The 18,901-nt window shown below is 35.4% G+C and overlaps 1 protein-coding gene across 2 annotated transcripts in view; it reads right to left on the bottom strand.

The window, feature by feature from the left end:
* Positions 1 to 2,689: 2,689 nt before the first annotated feature.
* The window catches only part of LOC120779469, a 34,780-nt gene continuing 18,568 nt past the window's right edge, over positions 2,690 to 18,901 (bottom strand). For both annotated transcript variants that reach the window (XM_040111747.1, XM_040111740.1), the window contains exons 2-6: positions 12,316 to 12,616; positions 9,975 to 12,238; positions 8,665 to 9,878; positions 8,494 to 8,595; positions 2,690 to 5,906 (exon numbers count right to left, since the gene is read on the bottom strand). In XM_040111747.1, coding sequence (XP_039967681.1) covers positions 5,602 to 5,906; positions 8,494 to 8,595; positions 8,665 to 9,878; positions 9,975 to 12,238; positions 12,316 to 12,441 — 4,011 coding nt within the window. In that variant the 5' untranslated portion in view covers positions 12,442 to 12,616 and the 3' untranslated portion in view covers positions 2,690 to 5,601. The remainder of the gene's footprint in view (positions 5,907 to 8,493; positions 8,596 to 8,664; positions 9,879 to 9,974; positions 12,239 to 12,315; positions 12,617 to 18,901) is intronic.

Below are 18,901 nucleotides of genomic sequence, written 5' to 3' on the forward strand. Positions count from 1 at the left end.
TTTCCGTACGGGATCAGCACGCATATCCTCATCAACCGATTTTTTTTAACTGTTGGTTATTTGAGAAGCTGTTATGTATCTTAGAAGTGCTGCAAATTTATCTAAAGTATCACGCTCTGCAATATTTTTTTGCTGAATATTTTTTTCTTGCACCACTATTAATTCTCTTCTTTTTGAACGTTATCGCTAATGATTTTACACGAAAACGGAAGTCTTTATAAAATAATGTATTTATCTGTAGATATATTATTTTGACGCATGTACGGGGATTGTTTTTGCAAGATATTTGCCATCAGAGCTGTTGTGGTCATGAACAAGGGTTTCTTGCAAACTTAAGCGCATTGGTATAAGTGGGGAGGGTTTGATGCTAATAGCGTTTTTTTTTCTCACAAAAATGTTGCATTTAAACTACTCTGTGCACTGGCTGTCAAAGTTGCGTGTTATTTTCTCAGAGTATTGCCTTTTAAACAAGCAAAAGTGCAACATTTCTTACCCTCTCAAAACGTTAGTCAGTTGCCCCGTGAATTTTCATTTATGGTTTCTAAAAAGTTTCAAAGTATTTTAATAAAGTAAAAGAAGAAGTGTTAAATTTTTCATTAGATTCGTAAAGTTGAAAAAATTTATTATATTGTACAAGGTGTGTTCCAAAGTCAGCAGGACTTAAAAAAAACAGAACAAATGGTTTTTTCGGCAAAATCAATTTATTTTATTCAAATTAGTCTCCTTCTACTTCAATACAGCTTTTGGTACGGTCCAAAAGCATGTCGAACGAGTGTTTTAGCTCGATGGCCGGTATAGCCGCTAGTATGCCGGTGCAAGCCTTTTGAATGGCCTCTTTGCTGCATAACGCTTTCCTTTCATGGGCAAATGCATTTTTCCGAAAAGGAAGAAGTCGCACGGTGCCATATCAGGTGATTACGGGGAGTGGATAATGATTAAAATGTAATTTTTGGTCAAATAATCGGTCACAAGCGTCGATCGATGAGACGGCGCATTATCGTGCACCAAACGCTTCAAAACTCCAAGGTAGAATACCGCATTAACGTTTTGGCCGGGTGAAACAAATTCTTTGTTGACAATACCTTTGGAATCATAAAAACAAATCAGCATTGTCTTCACTTTTGACTTCTCCATGCGCGATTTTTTGGGTTCCGACTCCGGTGTCCTCCATTCAGAACTCTGTCGTTTCGTTTCGTGATCATATTGGAAATACCACGTTTCGTCACCAGTCACAATATTGTGAAGGAAGTTTTTGTCCTTATTGACCTCTTTAATGATGTCCTTCGAATGTTGGATTCTGAGCAATTTCTGGTTGTCAGTCAATTTGTGCGGAAAAAACCGTGCACACACCTTTCGTAAATCCCAATTGTTCGGCCAAAATGCGATAAATCGATGTTTTGGAGATGTTCAATTCCATTTCCATGAATTTCAATGATGATTTCGGCTGATTTTTGATGAATTCACGCACAGTTTCGATGGAATTTCCGGTGATCATGGATTGGTCCACATCGCCATAAACTTGTTTCATCAATTGAAACGTTTCGGTAAAAGTTTTACCAATTTTAAAACAAAATTTAATGTTGGCTCTTTGTTGAAGCTCATTTTCGCACCGATAATACAAACATACTGACACTTAAAACGCGATAACTTCACTTCCAATCAATGAAATGTCATGAAATTGGATCACTGGACAATCGATGAAGATACCAGATTCTAACGCACCAGTCAACATATATATGGCGCCACCAGGGGACGCTAGATTCAAAAAGTCCTGTTTACTTTGGAACACGCCTTGTTGTACTAAATATGAACGGCTGGTCAGTTGTCTCCGAGCACCTGGAGAGTCAGGACAAACATTTTCGTGCGACGTGTTTCTGTGATTGGTGCAAGTCGAAAATGCAGCGTTCGTTAGAGCAGAGGTACGCGATTAAATCCCGTGTGAAACTCGGTAAATCTGCGACAGAGACCATTGATATGAACAAGCAGGCTTACCCAGATATTGCTTTAGCAATAAATGATGTGTTAGAGGCAAACCGTCAACGCCAAGTCTTACGTTCCTCAAGAGTCTCCGGCAAGACATCGCAGCCAATTGGAAGTTGCACCACGACAACGCCCCGGCTCACACCGTCTTTCTTGTGAACAGCTACGCCCAAATGTGACCGGACTTTTTTTGTTTCCTTGCATGAAAAGGCCGATGAAAGGCAAGCATTTTGAGACGACAGAGGGCATGCACCTCGGCTTTCAAAGTTTTTAAAGAATTGTCACGATTGGTTCAATAAATTTTTGTGAATCGACTCAGCCCTATTACTTTCCGGACAAACCCTGTATAATGAGGCAACATTTTCCGTCGAGAAAATAAGCGCTAGAAGTTTTACATAATTCTACCATCCTTTTAACCTTTATATGTATCTTTAAGTTTCCCTTTCTCAATCGCCCACAATTTAATAATTAATAAAAAATATTTATGTTTTGGTTTTTTGTTTATTTTTATTTTCTAAAAAATTCTTTTTTTCTTCAGATTATTCAGTTGTTGTTAAAAATTTTATTTTAATCGTACAAAAATAAATCACAAATGCAGAAATTACGAAAGAAAGTTACATAATATGTAATTTAAGAATGTATGCGTGCATTTAAATGTGAACACAAATTTGACACTTTATGTTGCAGCATACGGCATACAAGTCGTATGTAACGATTTCTTTCGCTATTAACTACATACATAAAGAGCTCATTCTTCCGATGTAATTTACATACCTCGTTAATTTTTACTGTTGTTTTGCTTGTATATCTCGGTTTACTTTTGATGCAGCAATAATTTCATTTACATAGTATTAAATAAAAATAGCTGTTATTATTTCTATATACTATTCATTTACAAGTATGGTAGGTATATATGGATATATACATATATGCAAATCTGTATGCATGCATGAACTTATATGTATGTGTAATTCAATGCGGTTAAATTACATATTCTTATATAATGTCTAGAAAATAAGTTTTTATTAAGTTTATGTTAATAAAAGCTATGTTATAACAAAATATTGATTAAAGTAAAAAATATATGTAGTGTATAACAAATTTTGTTCGATATTTCCGGAGTTACGGTTCATTTTTATACGTGTTTTTTCATTCTTTGCTTGAAAATATTTTAGGTTCTCATTCAGATATACAAGATTTCATCTTTAATTTCTAGAGGGTTTTTGTTGTATACTAATTGATACACATATACATGCACATGTACGAGTAAAAGTCGATTTTCAACATTACTTCAGTGTAAGTACAGGACATTTAACTGACTATGTGTTGGTTGTCGTACGATTGCAATGAGCAGGAGACCATCTTCTGACATTCTACTGTTAAAGCAGCCTTCCGTTTGCTTACACATTTCGTAGCTAAGTAATGAGCTCGGTAACCGATAAACGCACTCTTTATTCACACCTTTTCCATCCCAGCTGGTAGGCAATTTAGATTTTGTATTTATATACTTATAAATACATAGGATTATATATATTTACATATATGTATATGCGAAAGTGTGCGTTCACATGTGATAAATGTGTGCATGATGAATAATGAAAAGATGAGCGTAATTGTATAAATATAGAAATTAGTTAAAATGCACTTACATATGTATGTACATATTATAATACTCGAGCGTAGATGACAAATGAGATGAGAGTTAATGATTGAACGAAGTGTGAATAGATGAAAATATACAAGTTAAGGGCTAAATATATTGTACAGCTAAATACAAATTTATTTATGGCTGAGAAAAAGTTTTTTTTTTTGTTTTATGTTTTAGTTTTTTTTTTGGTTACACAGAATATTTTTTGTAGAGATAAGGGATACTAAACGCATACCAAAAACAGACGAAACAACACACAGGTGCCAAATGTTCTATATATGTATACAATTATATAGAATTTACATACTTAGATGCAGGAAAAAAAATTGGCATTATATTTATATGTATATGTACATATGTACATATAAATGTAAAGATATTTATTGCTAGTACGCATTTTTGCATACGAGAATGCAATAAAATTAGTATTTATGTTCTGAAAGGACGTACAACACACATCATAAAAGTATCTTCTCCACATGTTACATTCACATTTTTTACCTTCAATTTCAGCATGATTTGTTATTTTACAATTAACTAAAGCCATTTGTCACTAAACCACAATATGTATAAATAAATTCAAATTTCAATCAATTGAAAGAAACATTACGAAGAAACCCAAAAATACATATAAAATAAAAGTGTATAAAGCATTAGCTTAAAGTAGTTATAATTATGTTTGTAGTATAATTTATATATATAATACAATGCGTGGTTGCCCAAGAGGTTATCGGTTACAATAACACCTTCCAACGTTTTATCAGCAGATATTTTTGAATTTCAGTCCAACACATTTTGGTTTCAAAGCCTTGAAGTGCCGTAGTGACACCTTAGCAGGCATTAGAAATAATAAATTGCAATCTAAGTAGAAAACCCTACTTGCATAATTCCCTCTTCCCTTCGCTTGATTGTAATGTGTCTTAAATTTATCAATTTACATTTCTTTCAAAGAATTTAGTGCTACTTGAAGTTAAACGCACTTTGTTAGTCATTATTAGTCTACAATTTTAGGAAACAATGAACGAATGTCAAGCAACGTCATTGGACGATAAGGAGCAGTGTTCTTTAAAAAATATAATACAACAAATTTATAGCTTTAACATTCCATAGTGAATAAAGCAAATAAAAAGAAAACCACTGAAAATTATGATTAATATACAAATAATTTTATTTTTTTTTTGTTTTTGCTGACTTGACATTCGTTCATTTTTCATAATAAGCAATATGTATGTTCGTGAATTTACGATAATACATATCGCTCCGTCCAGCAAACGAAAATTTCAGTTCCCGTGCAGCATACCCTCATCCTACTACTATCTATTGTTTGCTTAGGTTTCTTCAATGTTTACAGATTTTCATAAATTAAAACTTATATTTATATACCGTTTACACAATCATATTAATACCGTAATTATTCATTCAGTAAAACGTTTCTCAGCTTTTTTGAAATAAATATTTACATACATATTTCATGGTCTTTGATTTCAGTTGTTATTCCATTCTTTATATAAAACTTTTTTTAAGTATGCTATTTATCAAGGTTCAAACACAACTTGTAATTATATATAGCAGTTATAATTATATATGTATTCATTGGTTAAAATTATTTTATTATACATGAATTTTATTAATATTTATAATAGTTATCAAGGATTTCAAAACATTCCAACAGTTCGCGAATAAAGTCAAGTAAAAATGCAAAACTAGATCTAAATTTCTTAATGTTTGTATATAATTAGTACAATTTAAATTGAATAAAAGTGCGAAATAGTAAAATGTTCTCAAATCCTTTTCTTCTATCAAATATCTTACTACGTTTTTGTTTTATTTTTAATTTTTTGCGGTTTCTTCATTTTTTTGTTTTGTATTAATGTTTGCTTTATCTTTACCTTTTTATACATTCTAATATTTCTTTATTCATATTCATGTAGGTAGTCTCCATTGACGCACTATCCACTACTCCGCCTCATCATTTACGTTTGTACAAGACCGCGTATATCAGCAATATTGCTTGAATTTAAGCTTCCACCACCTCCTCCTACACTGTTGCTACCACTATCAATAAATAGCGTTGACGTGTCAATACCAGACGTAGCATCTGGTGAATGCATCATGCCCATTTTGCTACACATAGCATCGGTATCAGCTAAGATCTCATCATCATCAGGAAATTCTCCTAAAAAATCAATATCCGAGCCAATGGTCTGTTGTAGACTCTTTAGATGTTTATCAGCCAATTCAAGAGCTCGCTCAACTTCTTCGCGTTCTTCTTGGTGTACTAAAAAATATGTATAAGAAAATATTTGCTTAACTTCAGAGAAAAGGTGTATACCTGAAACCTAACAAGTTTATAAAGAAAAAGATTGATAATGAAGGATTGCAAATTAAATTTCTTAAAGCAAAAATTAAATTTCATGAGCTTTGCATTCGGCTGACCGGCTGAATGACGGGAAAAACTTATTCTTGTTATGCTTACTCGACGAAATGTCCTCATTCCGCATTAACATGGTAAATTCGGTCCGGTGAATAAATCCTCCTGCAACATGCAGTCTAGCGGACATATACTCGAGATAAATTAATTATATAGATATTGATTTCGCCGGAATTCCTGGTCCATTCTGGTATCGTAGAGCTGAATTATTAAAAGTTTATTTATCCTGAAAATTCCAAAATCCTGGTGCGACAAAACTAAAGCAATACTCAATACTCGTATTAGATTACGTATCCCTTATTTTTCAATACAGCTGCAAATCGGCGGGGCATGAACTCAATTAATTTTATTTATTTCTTCTTCAGTATGAGGCAATATAATATTCTTAAAAGTATTTTTCATAGATGAATATGTCAATTAGTTCTACTCCATGACTTGAAAAACAACCCCCCACTGCCTCCGCCGTGTTTCATTGTCCCTGTTCTATGACGTGGATAGAGGCGATATCCCTTCGGGCTGCGTACCAACTTGAACTCGTCTAACTTATTTATGTGCATCCGTGCGAATTGCAGTCGCGCCAGTCTTTTCTTTAAAGAAATGTACGGAGTTTTTAGACAGTTTGACGAATAGACCTTTGTAATTGGCTTGCCATAGATGTTGCAGATATAAAGGGTTATGGGGATGTTCGAGTCTCAATCACTGCGGCAATATTGCAAAGCATCATGTTCGACGCAAAAATGTAGCGACTTTTGCTAATGTCAAACGTTCGAGCAACTCAAATTTTGACATTTCTTGCGCGCAAAAGTGACAAAATCGGCATCAACAAAATTTATGATGGAAAAAATGAGGCAAGCGAAATCGCTCTTTATTTTTGTTTATAACTAATTATTATCATTAATTGTGTTTCACGGGACATCCGAAAATGTGATAAATATATATCTGGAGGATAAAATCGAATTGTTTTAAAGAAGTTTTCCGATTTCACTATTGCCCTCTTCTTTAAAATTTTGGTCATAAGCCCCTATTTTTTATTTTCCGAATGATTGAATTTAATTATTGTATACCCCAGATGGTATGAGAGGGCTTTATAGGTTTCGGCGCAAAAATTGGACTATGTGCATGGCACCGCCCACTTTTAGGTGAAACTATATATCTCGGGATCCGCCGAACCGATTTCGACTAAATTTAGTCCGGGCATTCTCTTCACATTCCTATGTCAGAGTACCAAAATGGTCGATATCGGACTACAACCACGCCTACTTCCCATATGACACAATTTTAAGCTCCATTTGATTCATTTGCTTTTCAGTACACAAGTCAAGAAGCAATTAATATAACGGGATAAAACTTTGCACGCAAAATGCTTTTAGAGTAGGTGGCATACCACTAAACATCGCCCAAATCCAACCAAAACTGTTCAAGCCACTAGATACCGAATTTGTGGACCCCAGTATCTACAGTTGCCTTTTGACATCGGTCATTGTATAGAATATATAATTGAAATTTAGAGAGAATCTTTTCTTGATAATATTATATCTTTTTAGCGAAAATGGATTGAATCGGGTCAATACTTCCCTGAGCCAACATACTTATACCTACTATAATGATTTTTGAACTTCTGGATGACTTTATCTTTTACTCATAATAGAGTACCTTTGTGCCTAAAATATATAAAATTGAACGGAAACTTGACATAGCCCAATATAACAAGATATAATATCCAGGTGACTTTACTCCATATGATTAGTGATTGTATGTGAGGTACCTTATTGAAACTTAGGGAAACATTTTTTTAGTATGTGGCACGTTAATAGTATGTGTTACTGGCAAAAAATATATAAAATTGGGTCAATACTACCCCCAACTCCCATATTTTCATGACGAAATTTCCCAAATTTGATTCTTGCATGTTTCAAGAGTATAAAAAACAAACATACAGGTTAAGCTGATAAAAGCATTTTAAAAAGAAATCGCTGTATGTATGATGTTATTTCAAATAAAATGAGTGCAACTCTTTTGGGCGCCTGTTTTAAAAGGACATATCTTCCACGTCTTCCAATGCCCCAAACCAAAGGAAAATGGACAGATTGGATTGAAAAATATTTGGGATTTTGTCAAATTCAACGAAGAATTGTAAAGTATTTTGTAATAACAAATAGTAAATATTATTCATTCACTGATCGAGTTAAAGCAAGAAGTGAAGTTACCGTCAACCAACGCTTGCCGGACAAATTTATTTTATTTTGACCGATATTCGAGCCTAACACACTTAATAATATTTTACCTAATTAAAAAGAACTCTGCCCTGGCTATATGGAATATTCATAGTAAAATATCAAATATTATTTGCGGCATGTGTTTATAATAAGTAATTAAAAAAAGCAGAAAACTCAGCAATATCTAAACTAGAGTATTTTAACAATTTTTGATTTACCTGCTGTAAATAGCTCATTGAATGCATCCTCTGGAAGGGCACTAAGAACATTTGCTAGATCATGTTCCTCTAGCAAGCGTGTATCTCCCAACGGTATGTCGTCTGCGCAAAAATGTTGAACACAAAATATTGCTAACTATTTTCATAGAATTCCTATACAATTTGACTCACCTGCATCATTGGGACCCACCATCAGCTCAGTCTCACTCAATCCGCCTAAACCGGTATCCTCAGAACTGGCATAGGCTGAACTGTTCTCACAAACACTTAGCAATTCTTGACGGAACAGTTCCTCTGTTGACGAGGGCAATGATGATGATGAGCCCAGCGCCGATGTGAAGTTAGAGTCACAATTTGAGCTCAAGTAATTATAATTGTTGTTTATACTACTGTTGCTATACGCAGTGAGACTGTTGCTATTTTCATTATTATTGTTGTTGTTACTACTAACTGCAACAGAGAACTGTGCAACTAGTTGGTTAATTTCATGTGGCTTCAAATTATGAGCCATAACATTTTCGGTGCCTCCCAGAGTTGCAACGCTATCGCGGCTGCTTGTGCTGAAGTTAAGCATACGTTTTGGCGCCGAACCCACCGTCAAAGTGCTGCTAACGATTGGCGCATTGTGTCCGCTGAGCGGTGCCAAAGCGGGCATAGCTATTTGGGTTTGATTTTTAACACTTATGTTCGAGGAAATATAATGCGGCTGGGAATTGGAGGATTGCGAGTTACTTGCAATCGATTCCAGTGAGGTGGTGCTCCCCTTTCGTTGCAACACTGCTGAAGTCAATTGCATTGGAGCTATTGTTGCAGACACAACAGGACCAGATGGCGCTCCATTAGCTCCTATTTTACGCTGACGCTTTTGTGGTCGACCGACTGTATTGGACCCCGGGGTATTGGGAGCTTTGCGTTTACGCGTGGTTGTCGCTTTCATATTAACGCATTTCTTGTTCTTGCCAACTGTAGCAGTGCTATGTAGGTTAGGCTGCATATGTGTCTGTTGCTGTCGCTGCTGCTGTTTATGCTGATGCTGAATTTGTTGAAGTTGTCGCAACAAATCACCGGCATCACAGTCCAGAGAAGATTGAGTCATCGCAGTAGCTACAGTTGCCGTGGTCAATTTATTACTCCCAACTCGCTGTTGATCTTGCACGACACGATTATAGGCATCACATTTGCGCGCATGCTCTACACAAAGTGGCAGATCGTGCATTATATCAAATACGGGAATTCGGCATTGAGTGTTGTCGGCGAATTTCGCCGTACACGGCAAGAAGATATGCTGCGAGATATTGTCCACAATGTGATCTTCACATTGGGCTGCAATTTCAAGAACGCCTTTACAACAACCAACGGAGTTACAATTCTTTGGAGTGATTATGCTGAAAGGTAAGATGCAAAGTTAAAATTAGACAATTAATCGTATTAAAATGATATTTGATTATAAATAAAAAATAATGCAACATGTGCAGACTTACTCATCTCCACCATGACGGGCGTACTTTCTCAATAAGCGATCGACACACATCAATCGGCGTTTTGCTGCCTGCATCGGCAGTTTTTGCAAGGATTGTGTGGAGAGGAGCTGCATCGCTTGACGCCGCAAAAGCATCTTTCGATGAGAAATTTGGGACTCTCGATCACTTGCCACCTGCAAAATAGCTTCTAAACTGCCAACACCTTTACCAGCTGCAGTAGCAACCACACCAACGCCTTGCACTAACTGTATATCGCGGGTAATAAACATCCAATGTTTTTGGATGCAGTATGGCAGCACTACATCAGAGGCTAGCAAATTTGTATCTGCTTCAATTTCGGCACTAGACATCTTTACTACTGCCACAGCATGGCAATTCCGTTTCTTTTGCGGATTAGTGTTGCTTTCTAGCGAATCATTAGCACTTACCACCATTTGGTTATCATATGTTCGAAACAACGGTCCTAATTTGTGGCTGCGCTTCTTTGCATAGTGGGGCAAATGGTTTTTGTTTTTCGCCAAAGCCGTTGCCGTTGCAGATGTTTTTCGTTTGGATACATGTTTGGCAGCAGCCGACGGAGTTTTGACTACAGCGTTTATATTGTGTGTATCCGTTACCTTTTGCAGAGTTTTCCCTTCGTCACCAGCGTTTTTACCACCTTCTCCTGGCTTACGTGCAAGTTGAGCAGAGGTTGTAGTATCATATTTCAGCTGTTGTGTCGATGTTGGAGGTGATGGCTTTGCCATGGAAGACATATTTTGCGGCTGTTTATGTGTACCGGCAGGTGGTTGGAGATGAGGAGTGTTGTATATGGGGGCAGGTAGCCTCGAAGTATCTTCGCGCGACGCAATTTGCGCCGGTACGGTGTGCGTGAAAACAATGTCGCGTAACACATGTGGAAAAGGCTGTAGAGTTGACGGCGGCAGAGTTACAGTTTCAGCGGCCGTAGCAGCTGTAGATATTGATTTAGGTTTTGCCTTAGTTGAGCTCGTTTTGTTTATTATTTCAGTTGCTGAGCCCCTTCTATTCACCATTGTGTTGTCGACACTGCTACTTCTGGAACTTACAGTATTGGTCATAGCGTTCGCATTTACAGCGGCACCGAGTTGTGAGTGATGCATTTCACTTGTTTGCGGCTTGCGAAATATAACATTTACTGGAATTTCATTCAAATCGGAATCGGAATGTTGAGGTGGTGTAACCGCCTGAATTGCCTGCAATGGAGGCGGTGCGGAGGGCATAACCATAGGCGACTTGTGCATTTGCGTTTGCAACTGAGATTGTTGAGCCGCATGTGCATGCAAGAGTGCCGGCGTCGGTTGAACAATAACAGTTTTGGCGCCTATGCCACTTAACTGTTGATTCTGCTGCTGTGACAACAAGGGTGTACGGTGTTGATTCAATGCTGTGTCCTGCTCTTGAATATTTTGTTGTACTTGAAACTGTTTTATAGGCTTACCGTTATGAACATTGCCCCCAGAAATGGGTTTCTTTGGCTTCTTAATGCATTCTAACTTTTGTAAATGCTGTGCCAGTGTATTGTGATGAAATTTAGATGGTGGCAATGTTGTCGCTGATACTGTAATCAGAGGGCTAACCATAGCTGTAGCTGCAGCAATAGGTAATGTTACCGAGGTGGGTGTTGGTGCAACCGCAACCGGCGGAGAGGGCAACGAAGCGGGTGATGTCGGTGGGCTAACCACCGCCGACCCCGTATCCAATAGCAATGGCGTTTGCCATAGAGAGGGAGTGTGCTGAAATAGGGGCGGTGGCGATGAGGCTAGCTTCCGCTGCTGCTGTACTTTATAATTTTGTTGCTGTCGCACAGCCTGTGCCAGTTGTTGCTGCTGCTGCGGTCGCACTATGCACACATTCAAAGCTTTCTTATGCTGCTGATGCTGCTTCTGAGATTGCGAATTTGCTGTCTTCACAGTTGAAGGTGAAACCGTTTTTGTCGCGGCCGCTGCTGAAGGCCCATTGTGGCCCGTTGCAGCAGCCAACGTCGATGCCGCCTGCGTTTTTGTATTATTGCCATTCAAGGGTCCCAATGGTAGTTTCTGATTGAATTTTAATTTTGCGTTGGTTGTAACTGTTGGTGTTTGTCGTTTGTTGGTGACTGGTGAGGCGAATGCTAGTGCCGCCGGCGTTGGTGTTTCTATGGTTGGAGCTGCTGCACTTACAGCTGGTGTTGGGGATAAACTTTGTATTGGCGTTGGAGTAGTTGTTATTGCGTGCGCGTCTATGTATACCTTGCTTCGCGATTTCTACACATATATCGAAAACATATTCAATTACCGATAAATGCGATTCTATAAAAAAAATTATTGGGAGCAATAAGCACCTGAGCGTTAAATAAAATGGGTGGCGTGGTTGGCACTGTTTCTGTGAACACATACGGGTCCTGATCTTCAGATAAAACTGACGTTGCTGCTGTTGTAGTGAGTCGTGATACGTGCTGACATGACATGTCCAAAACGACGGAGTCTCCAATATATTTTTCCGTTAGGTCAAGAATAGTCGCAGTTGCCTTTCCTACTTTAGTGTATGCACTTTATTCTTATTAGATAAATACCTCTGCTACGTTTTGCAATTTAAGTATTTTGTGCAATGGTTCATAAGCATACATACAAAAGTACATCTACCTAAAACCAAATAGGAAAGAAATACTTTAGAAAACTTGATTAAATAATATTTTTTAATTTCAATTCCAGTTTATGCACTACTTTCTAAATTTTACTGACTCTATAATTAAGAACTTTTAATATGAAATACATATATGTACTTATATCGTCATCTAAAATGCAAAATGACGTAACAACATTTTCAAAAATGGAACATGAGTGAAAAAATTTAAATATTGGTTAAAACTGAGTTATATCTGATAGCAGAACCTTAAAATGTTGGACATATGTATGTATGTTTTTTATGTATGTAATTTGAAGTAGTGGATCGTAATCAATGAAACACTTAATTTCGAATTTTTTGATCATACGTTATTTTGCATTTTAGGTGTCGATATGTACATACATACATACATGTACATAAATATTCATCGTGTGCTGATTAAGACTATTTCAGTGTCGATTACTGTACATACTGACGTAGTACTACAATTTATTATTAAAATAAATTTGAAATATGTAAAAATTATTATATTTCGAATAAGAAATAGAAGTTCTCTTTGAGCGCAGTAAATTTTGTCTGAAACGAAATTTTTCTCTTCAGCAGAGGTTTCCTTGAGTCGTAAATGCAAAAATAATAGCACAATCTGCGAGCTCTTCTCGGAACGCTTCGTTCAGTTTCATTAGAATATGTAGTGAATAGAGAATTGAACTTTTCAAAAAATTATTACGAAAATAGCATACTTTTAACATAAATTATTCAAATCAGTTTTTAGTTTTATCCAATAAGTGCATCGCAATAATTAGTTACGTTAGTACATGTCTTAACTTCCACAACTTATAACGGTAAGCTGATGTCGTTATTATGCTTATTTTATTGTTGTTACTCCTTACGATCACATTTTATTTGATTAATTGGCAGTCATGGAAAAAAACATTATTTTAACTGAAACTGTTAAATAAAATAAAAAAATATTCAAAAGGGGTAAAAATTTGCATTGTAGTCTGGAAAAAAGAATAATGATTTTTGATCTACACAATAAAGACAAAAATCCAACTCAGATTGATAAAGGGGATGTTCGAGCGAGCAAATAACTGCGGCAATATTGCAACCCTGATGTTTTTTTGCAGATACTCAGCTGATACTTAAAAAAATATTTTGCGCAGCGTGCAGGTGCATTGAAGAAGTGAAGTTTAAGAAGTCTTAAAAATGAATTTTTAATCAATTTAACAGTGGATAACTTGGTGGATAGTAAATGTAGTTTACTTCTTAAATACAAAAAAAAGCAAGGAAACAAAGTTTTTTGAGTAAAAAAGTGGCTTATGACTGAAATTTTAAAGAAGAGGGCAATAGTGAAATCGCAAAACTTCTTTAAAACAATTCGATTTTATCCTCCAGATATATATTTATCACATTTTCGGATGTCCCGTGAAACACAATTAATGATAATAATTAGTTATAAACAAAATTAAAGAGCGATTTCGCTTGCATCATTTTTCCAACATAAATTTTGTTGATGCCGATTTTGTCACTTTTGCGCGCAAGAATGTCAAACGTTTGACATTTGCAAAAGCTGCTGCATTTTTGCGTCGAATATGATGCTTTGCAATATTGCCGCAGTGATTGAGACTCGAACATCCCCAAAGTTATGAATTGTTCGACGAAAATGGTATATAATGCTTGTAGACCATTATTAGAAAAAGTAAGACTGATTCTTTTAAATATTCCCGAAAGATTATGGCTGAAGTAAATGAGGAATTCGAGTTTAGGTGACTTGTACGAAAGCTTCTCAATGATGCTCAGTTGTTTGAACGAAAAATCAAACCATTGCTGTCCAAAAGAAACATAAAAACACGGCTGCACTTTACCAAAGAACATTTAGAAAATGACGTTGAATTTGGAAAAAAAGTACTTGTGAGCGATGAAACAAAGGTGAATCGCATTGGATCCGATGGCAAACCATTTGTCAATCGCCCCATGTGTAAAGCATATAACTCCAGATACACCACTAAAACCGTTAAGCACAGCGTTCGCAGCGTGATGGTCTAGGGAGCGTTTTCCTGATATGACATTGGACCGTTTGTGAGGATAGATGATATAACTGACCAATATTCATACCTCAACATTCTCAAAAATACTATGGAACCATTCGCGTTCGAATTGATGCTTGCGAATTAAATTTGACAGTGATCCAAAGCACGCTGCTAAAAATGTGAATAATTGGCTCACTGCAGAAAATATTGACATTCTGAGCAGAACAGCGCAAATTCCCGATGTAAAACCCATTGAATATTTATGGAGCGATGTTGAAATTCTGATTGCTAAAAAAAAACAGTTCAAAATACTGAAGAATTTTGGACTGGGATCATGGAATCATGGTACGCAGAGTAGGAGCCAGAAGCTAGTGGACAGTTTGCTCCGAGGATGCTAAGCAATTTTGAAAAATTATTGACACCCTTCAACTAACGTAGTGTGTGTTAAAAGCAATAACACTTAAAACATTTCTAATAAAATTATTTTAAATTATAAGCACATATAGGAGCACCTGGGGCATACAAATTTGATTAATCAGCAGGAAGGATATGATCGAAGATGTTATTGCAGAAGAATAACAAAAACTCTCAAGTACCAAAAATATGTTTCCAATACTTATTGTTATTTTGTACACTTGATTTTGACGCTAGAAATATGAAGTATTTGAGTTTACTGTTCATAACTTTTGTTGCTGTAAGAATTTCATCTCGTTCTTCCATCAATTTGAAGAGTATTAAATACCATTTAAAAATAATATAAATTGATACATTATATAACTTAGCAAAGACTGAAATAAAACAAGCAATGTAATAAACAAATGTTGTTCACTTCCATTTGACGCTGGCTGTACATACTACATATGTACATACATATGTATATAAAAATAAATTTAATCAACGTTTTCCAATCTACGCATTCATGAATGTAGGTTTCCTTATTAACAACAATTTACATATACAAACATATTGATATTGTATATTCCCAGCATTGAAACTAGTCTGGGGTAAAAATAAAATGTTTCCGAAATAAAATTTGGACTAGTATGGCGCTATAACATGTATGAAAAAAGATAACTGACCTGCCTCAAACGCTTGGCGAATCGAACAAACTGTACCAAAGGCTTATATGTACATGTAGGTAACACCTGACGCGTAACCCTGCGCTAACATATACTCTGACGCATTCGCGATTAGAATCGCAACACTTCTTTCTTTGGTGAAAAAATGCTTCCTTCCGCATCAAAAAACGTTAACTAACTCCTTAGGTTTGTTGTTCAGAATAAAGCTTAGAATATATCCCGCATACACGATTTTATACACAAAAAAATTGACCCGCTCTAACCTGCATACATACCTCCTTGGCTGGCGTTTACAGGGAGACTCTTTTGTCGCTCATTTTCGGCAAATTCTCTTTTGGTGTCGCTCTGTGCCTTCACACGAGGGAAAATAGTGAAGCAACTCGAATAGTTTTCCTGTCCTACTTTTCACAAAATTTTCATAAATGTTTATGCGGGTCGGCTAGGCGACACTTTGAACGTGTTGCATAATTCATTTTTATGTTGATCTCAAATTTTGCTTAAAAGGAATTACCGTGAATGTGCTAGAAGATTATGTATGATACCCACTATTAATATTTTCAAGGCTAAATTTATGACGCGAATTTCATACTCTTTTGGGAAAAAGCCCTCAATTTTGGTACTCCCAGTATTTTCCTATTCTTTACAAAATATTCATGACTTACATTCTTGTTTTAGATAAAGTGATATTCGAACTAAATCCTTTGCGGTTAAAAAAATAAAATAAAAATTATAGCGTCTTAACATGTTTATATAAATTTAAAAGAGTAGAAGTAACACCGTTTTCATTAAAATTAATTTTTAAAAATTAATACATTTAATAATTACAGTAACGCACATAAGTATTGGCATAGCAACCATTTTGCGGTTTACGGATATTTTAAAAGCAGACTAATGGATTATTTAATGTAAACATACATATTTTCCTCAGTTAAATCCATTCATTAGCTACCACATACACTCATTCTTTTATAACAATTAATTTTTAATTTTACTTTTTAATTCACATTAATACAAAATAAGCAATTTCCATGACACAAAAGCAAAGGCACACTCAGCAAATTATAAAGAAAAAAACATTATGCCATTAAATTAATATTTGGTGTAGTACATTTTGCTTGATAGTTAACCAAATTCAAATTTCCGACCATATCGTTCATTTGAAACCGAGCGCTATTACAACCATGGAAAAAGTTTCAAATGAAAAGGAGTATTGAATTGCGTAGCAACGAACTGTTACGGACAAGAACACAAAGCGGGTCACCCGAGCACAAGAGGCTCGATCCTTTCGTCAATCCTCGTCGTCCCCTCGCGTGTGAACTGGCAATTGTACGCATTCAACTCGATAACTTTGTTGTTGCTTTTATATGTCATTTTTTTGATAAGAGCAGCGAGCAAAGATAGCGAGTAGAAAAATTTCGAATCGAAAACAGCTTATATCAAATTGATTTCAATGCCGGGTTCATATTCACATAAGTTTTCATTTAAGTATCCAGATGTACATAGTATATGCAGATGCACCAATTGTAACAAAAAATGTAACAACTTGAATGTATTATTGTTGTTGTTGCCCACGATATTGCTGTTTTTACCTATCGGCAGCACTTAAAATTGTTTCTGCATTTAAGACAAATATACCATGAAAACAAACAATGAAAATAATTCGCGTAGAAGTAGACACTCTGCCAATGCAAGTCTACTCAGCAGATACCGTCATTATCGCAATGGAACGCACACACAGTATGTAAAAGTACAAAAGCACAAACAACACGAAGATAAACATAAAATTCCGACTGAAAAAATAAAGTCGAAGAGTCACAATAACAAAGCGAAACGTAAACAACGGCGGCAGCAACGAGTGCACAACACATAAGCCTTAGTCACGGTATGTACATACATAAGTACATATATACTAATATATTTGAATGACTAAATATTGCGAACAAACCGATATCAAACAGCCGTCTACTAACGCCACTCGCCGTACAATTACAAAACAACAAGCAGTTCAACACTATCATATCTAGAGGGGTTTGTGAATTAAAGCCTATGCGTTTACAATGAATAAAGGTTGATTAGAATCAACTCCTTAGCGATTAAATAGTTAATTTAGTTAATCATCATTGACATACTATTAAAGTTACTATATTCAGTTATGGTTTTATAATTTTTTTGTTAAAACACTAGATTTTTCAATTTTAAGGACTTAAGGATAGTACATGAATTATATTTTTTCAATAAAAATATTTTAAAGAAACAAATTTTAGAAAATATTTATGTCAAGTGTTTTGTTTGTGTTTTTTTGTTTTCTTCTGAACTTACATATATGCGAAAATTTAATCAAATAATGTCATCGAATTCAAGCAGTTGCATGCAATTAAATGTGTAGTGCTTTTTGGACCATTCTAAGTCATCATTTTGATTCATCAACTTTTGCTAAAACACCTTTTTATGACGAAAATCAACCGAACATTTGTAACATATGTATGTACATACATATATATGTACATATGTATATGTATATTTATATTTGAACTCTTATATACAATTATGCATAGATACGTACAGCTGTTGACAACTACTTAGAAACGACACCTTTTTTGAAGTAAATGAAGTTATTTTCCAATAAATCACATATATTTATTGTATTTTCACTTATTTTATTGAAACCTATGTTCAACTTAAACTCTAATAGTAAAAATTTGGTTTAAAATTCGTTTTTGTTTTGAAGATTTTAACAAAAACATGTGGAATCAACGATTTGGGTGCGACAACTAATTAGAAACGATAATATTTTATCAAAATAAAATAATATTTGTTGGTTATCTCTTTTACTTTAATTTTGCCTGACATCGATTCCGAATTTACGTTATAAGACTCTGACAGCGCACCAATGGTGTAGCTTGCCATGCCGTTCTAATTTCATCACAAAGAACATCATATTTGTGATATTTTCGGTGCATATTGCTCTTTTAACATCACCCAGGGATGTTCTATAGGGTTTAAGTCTAGGCTGGACGATTCCCACTCCATAACATTGATAAAATTTTCATTAAAAACTTTTGTGTCAACTTAGACTTATACTTTAAATTGTCATCTTCCTTTTAACAGGCAAATTTTCCTCAGCCCATGGCAACATGACATTTTTTAGGATTTCGATGTATTTCTCCTTGTTTAAAATTACATCAATCTTATG

This window comes from Bactrocera tryoni, chromosome 1, assembly GCF_016617805.1.
Source record: "Bactrocera tryoni isolate S06 chromosome 1, CSIRO_BtryS06_freeze2, whole genome shotgun sequence".
NCBI classification, from domain to species: Eukaryota; Metazoa; Arthropoda; class Insecta; order Diptera; family Tephritidae; genus Bactrocera; species Bactrocera tryoni.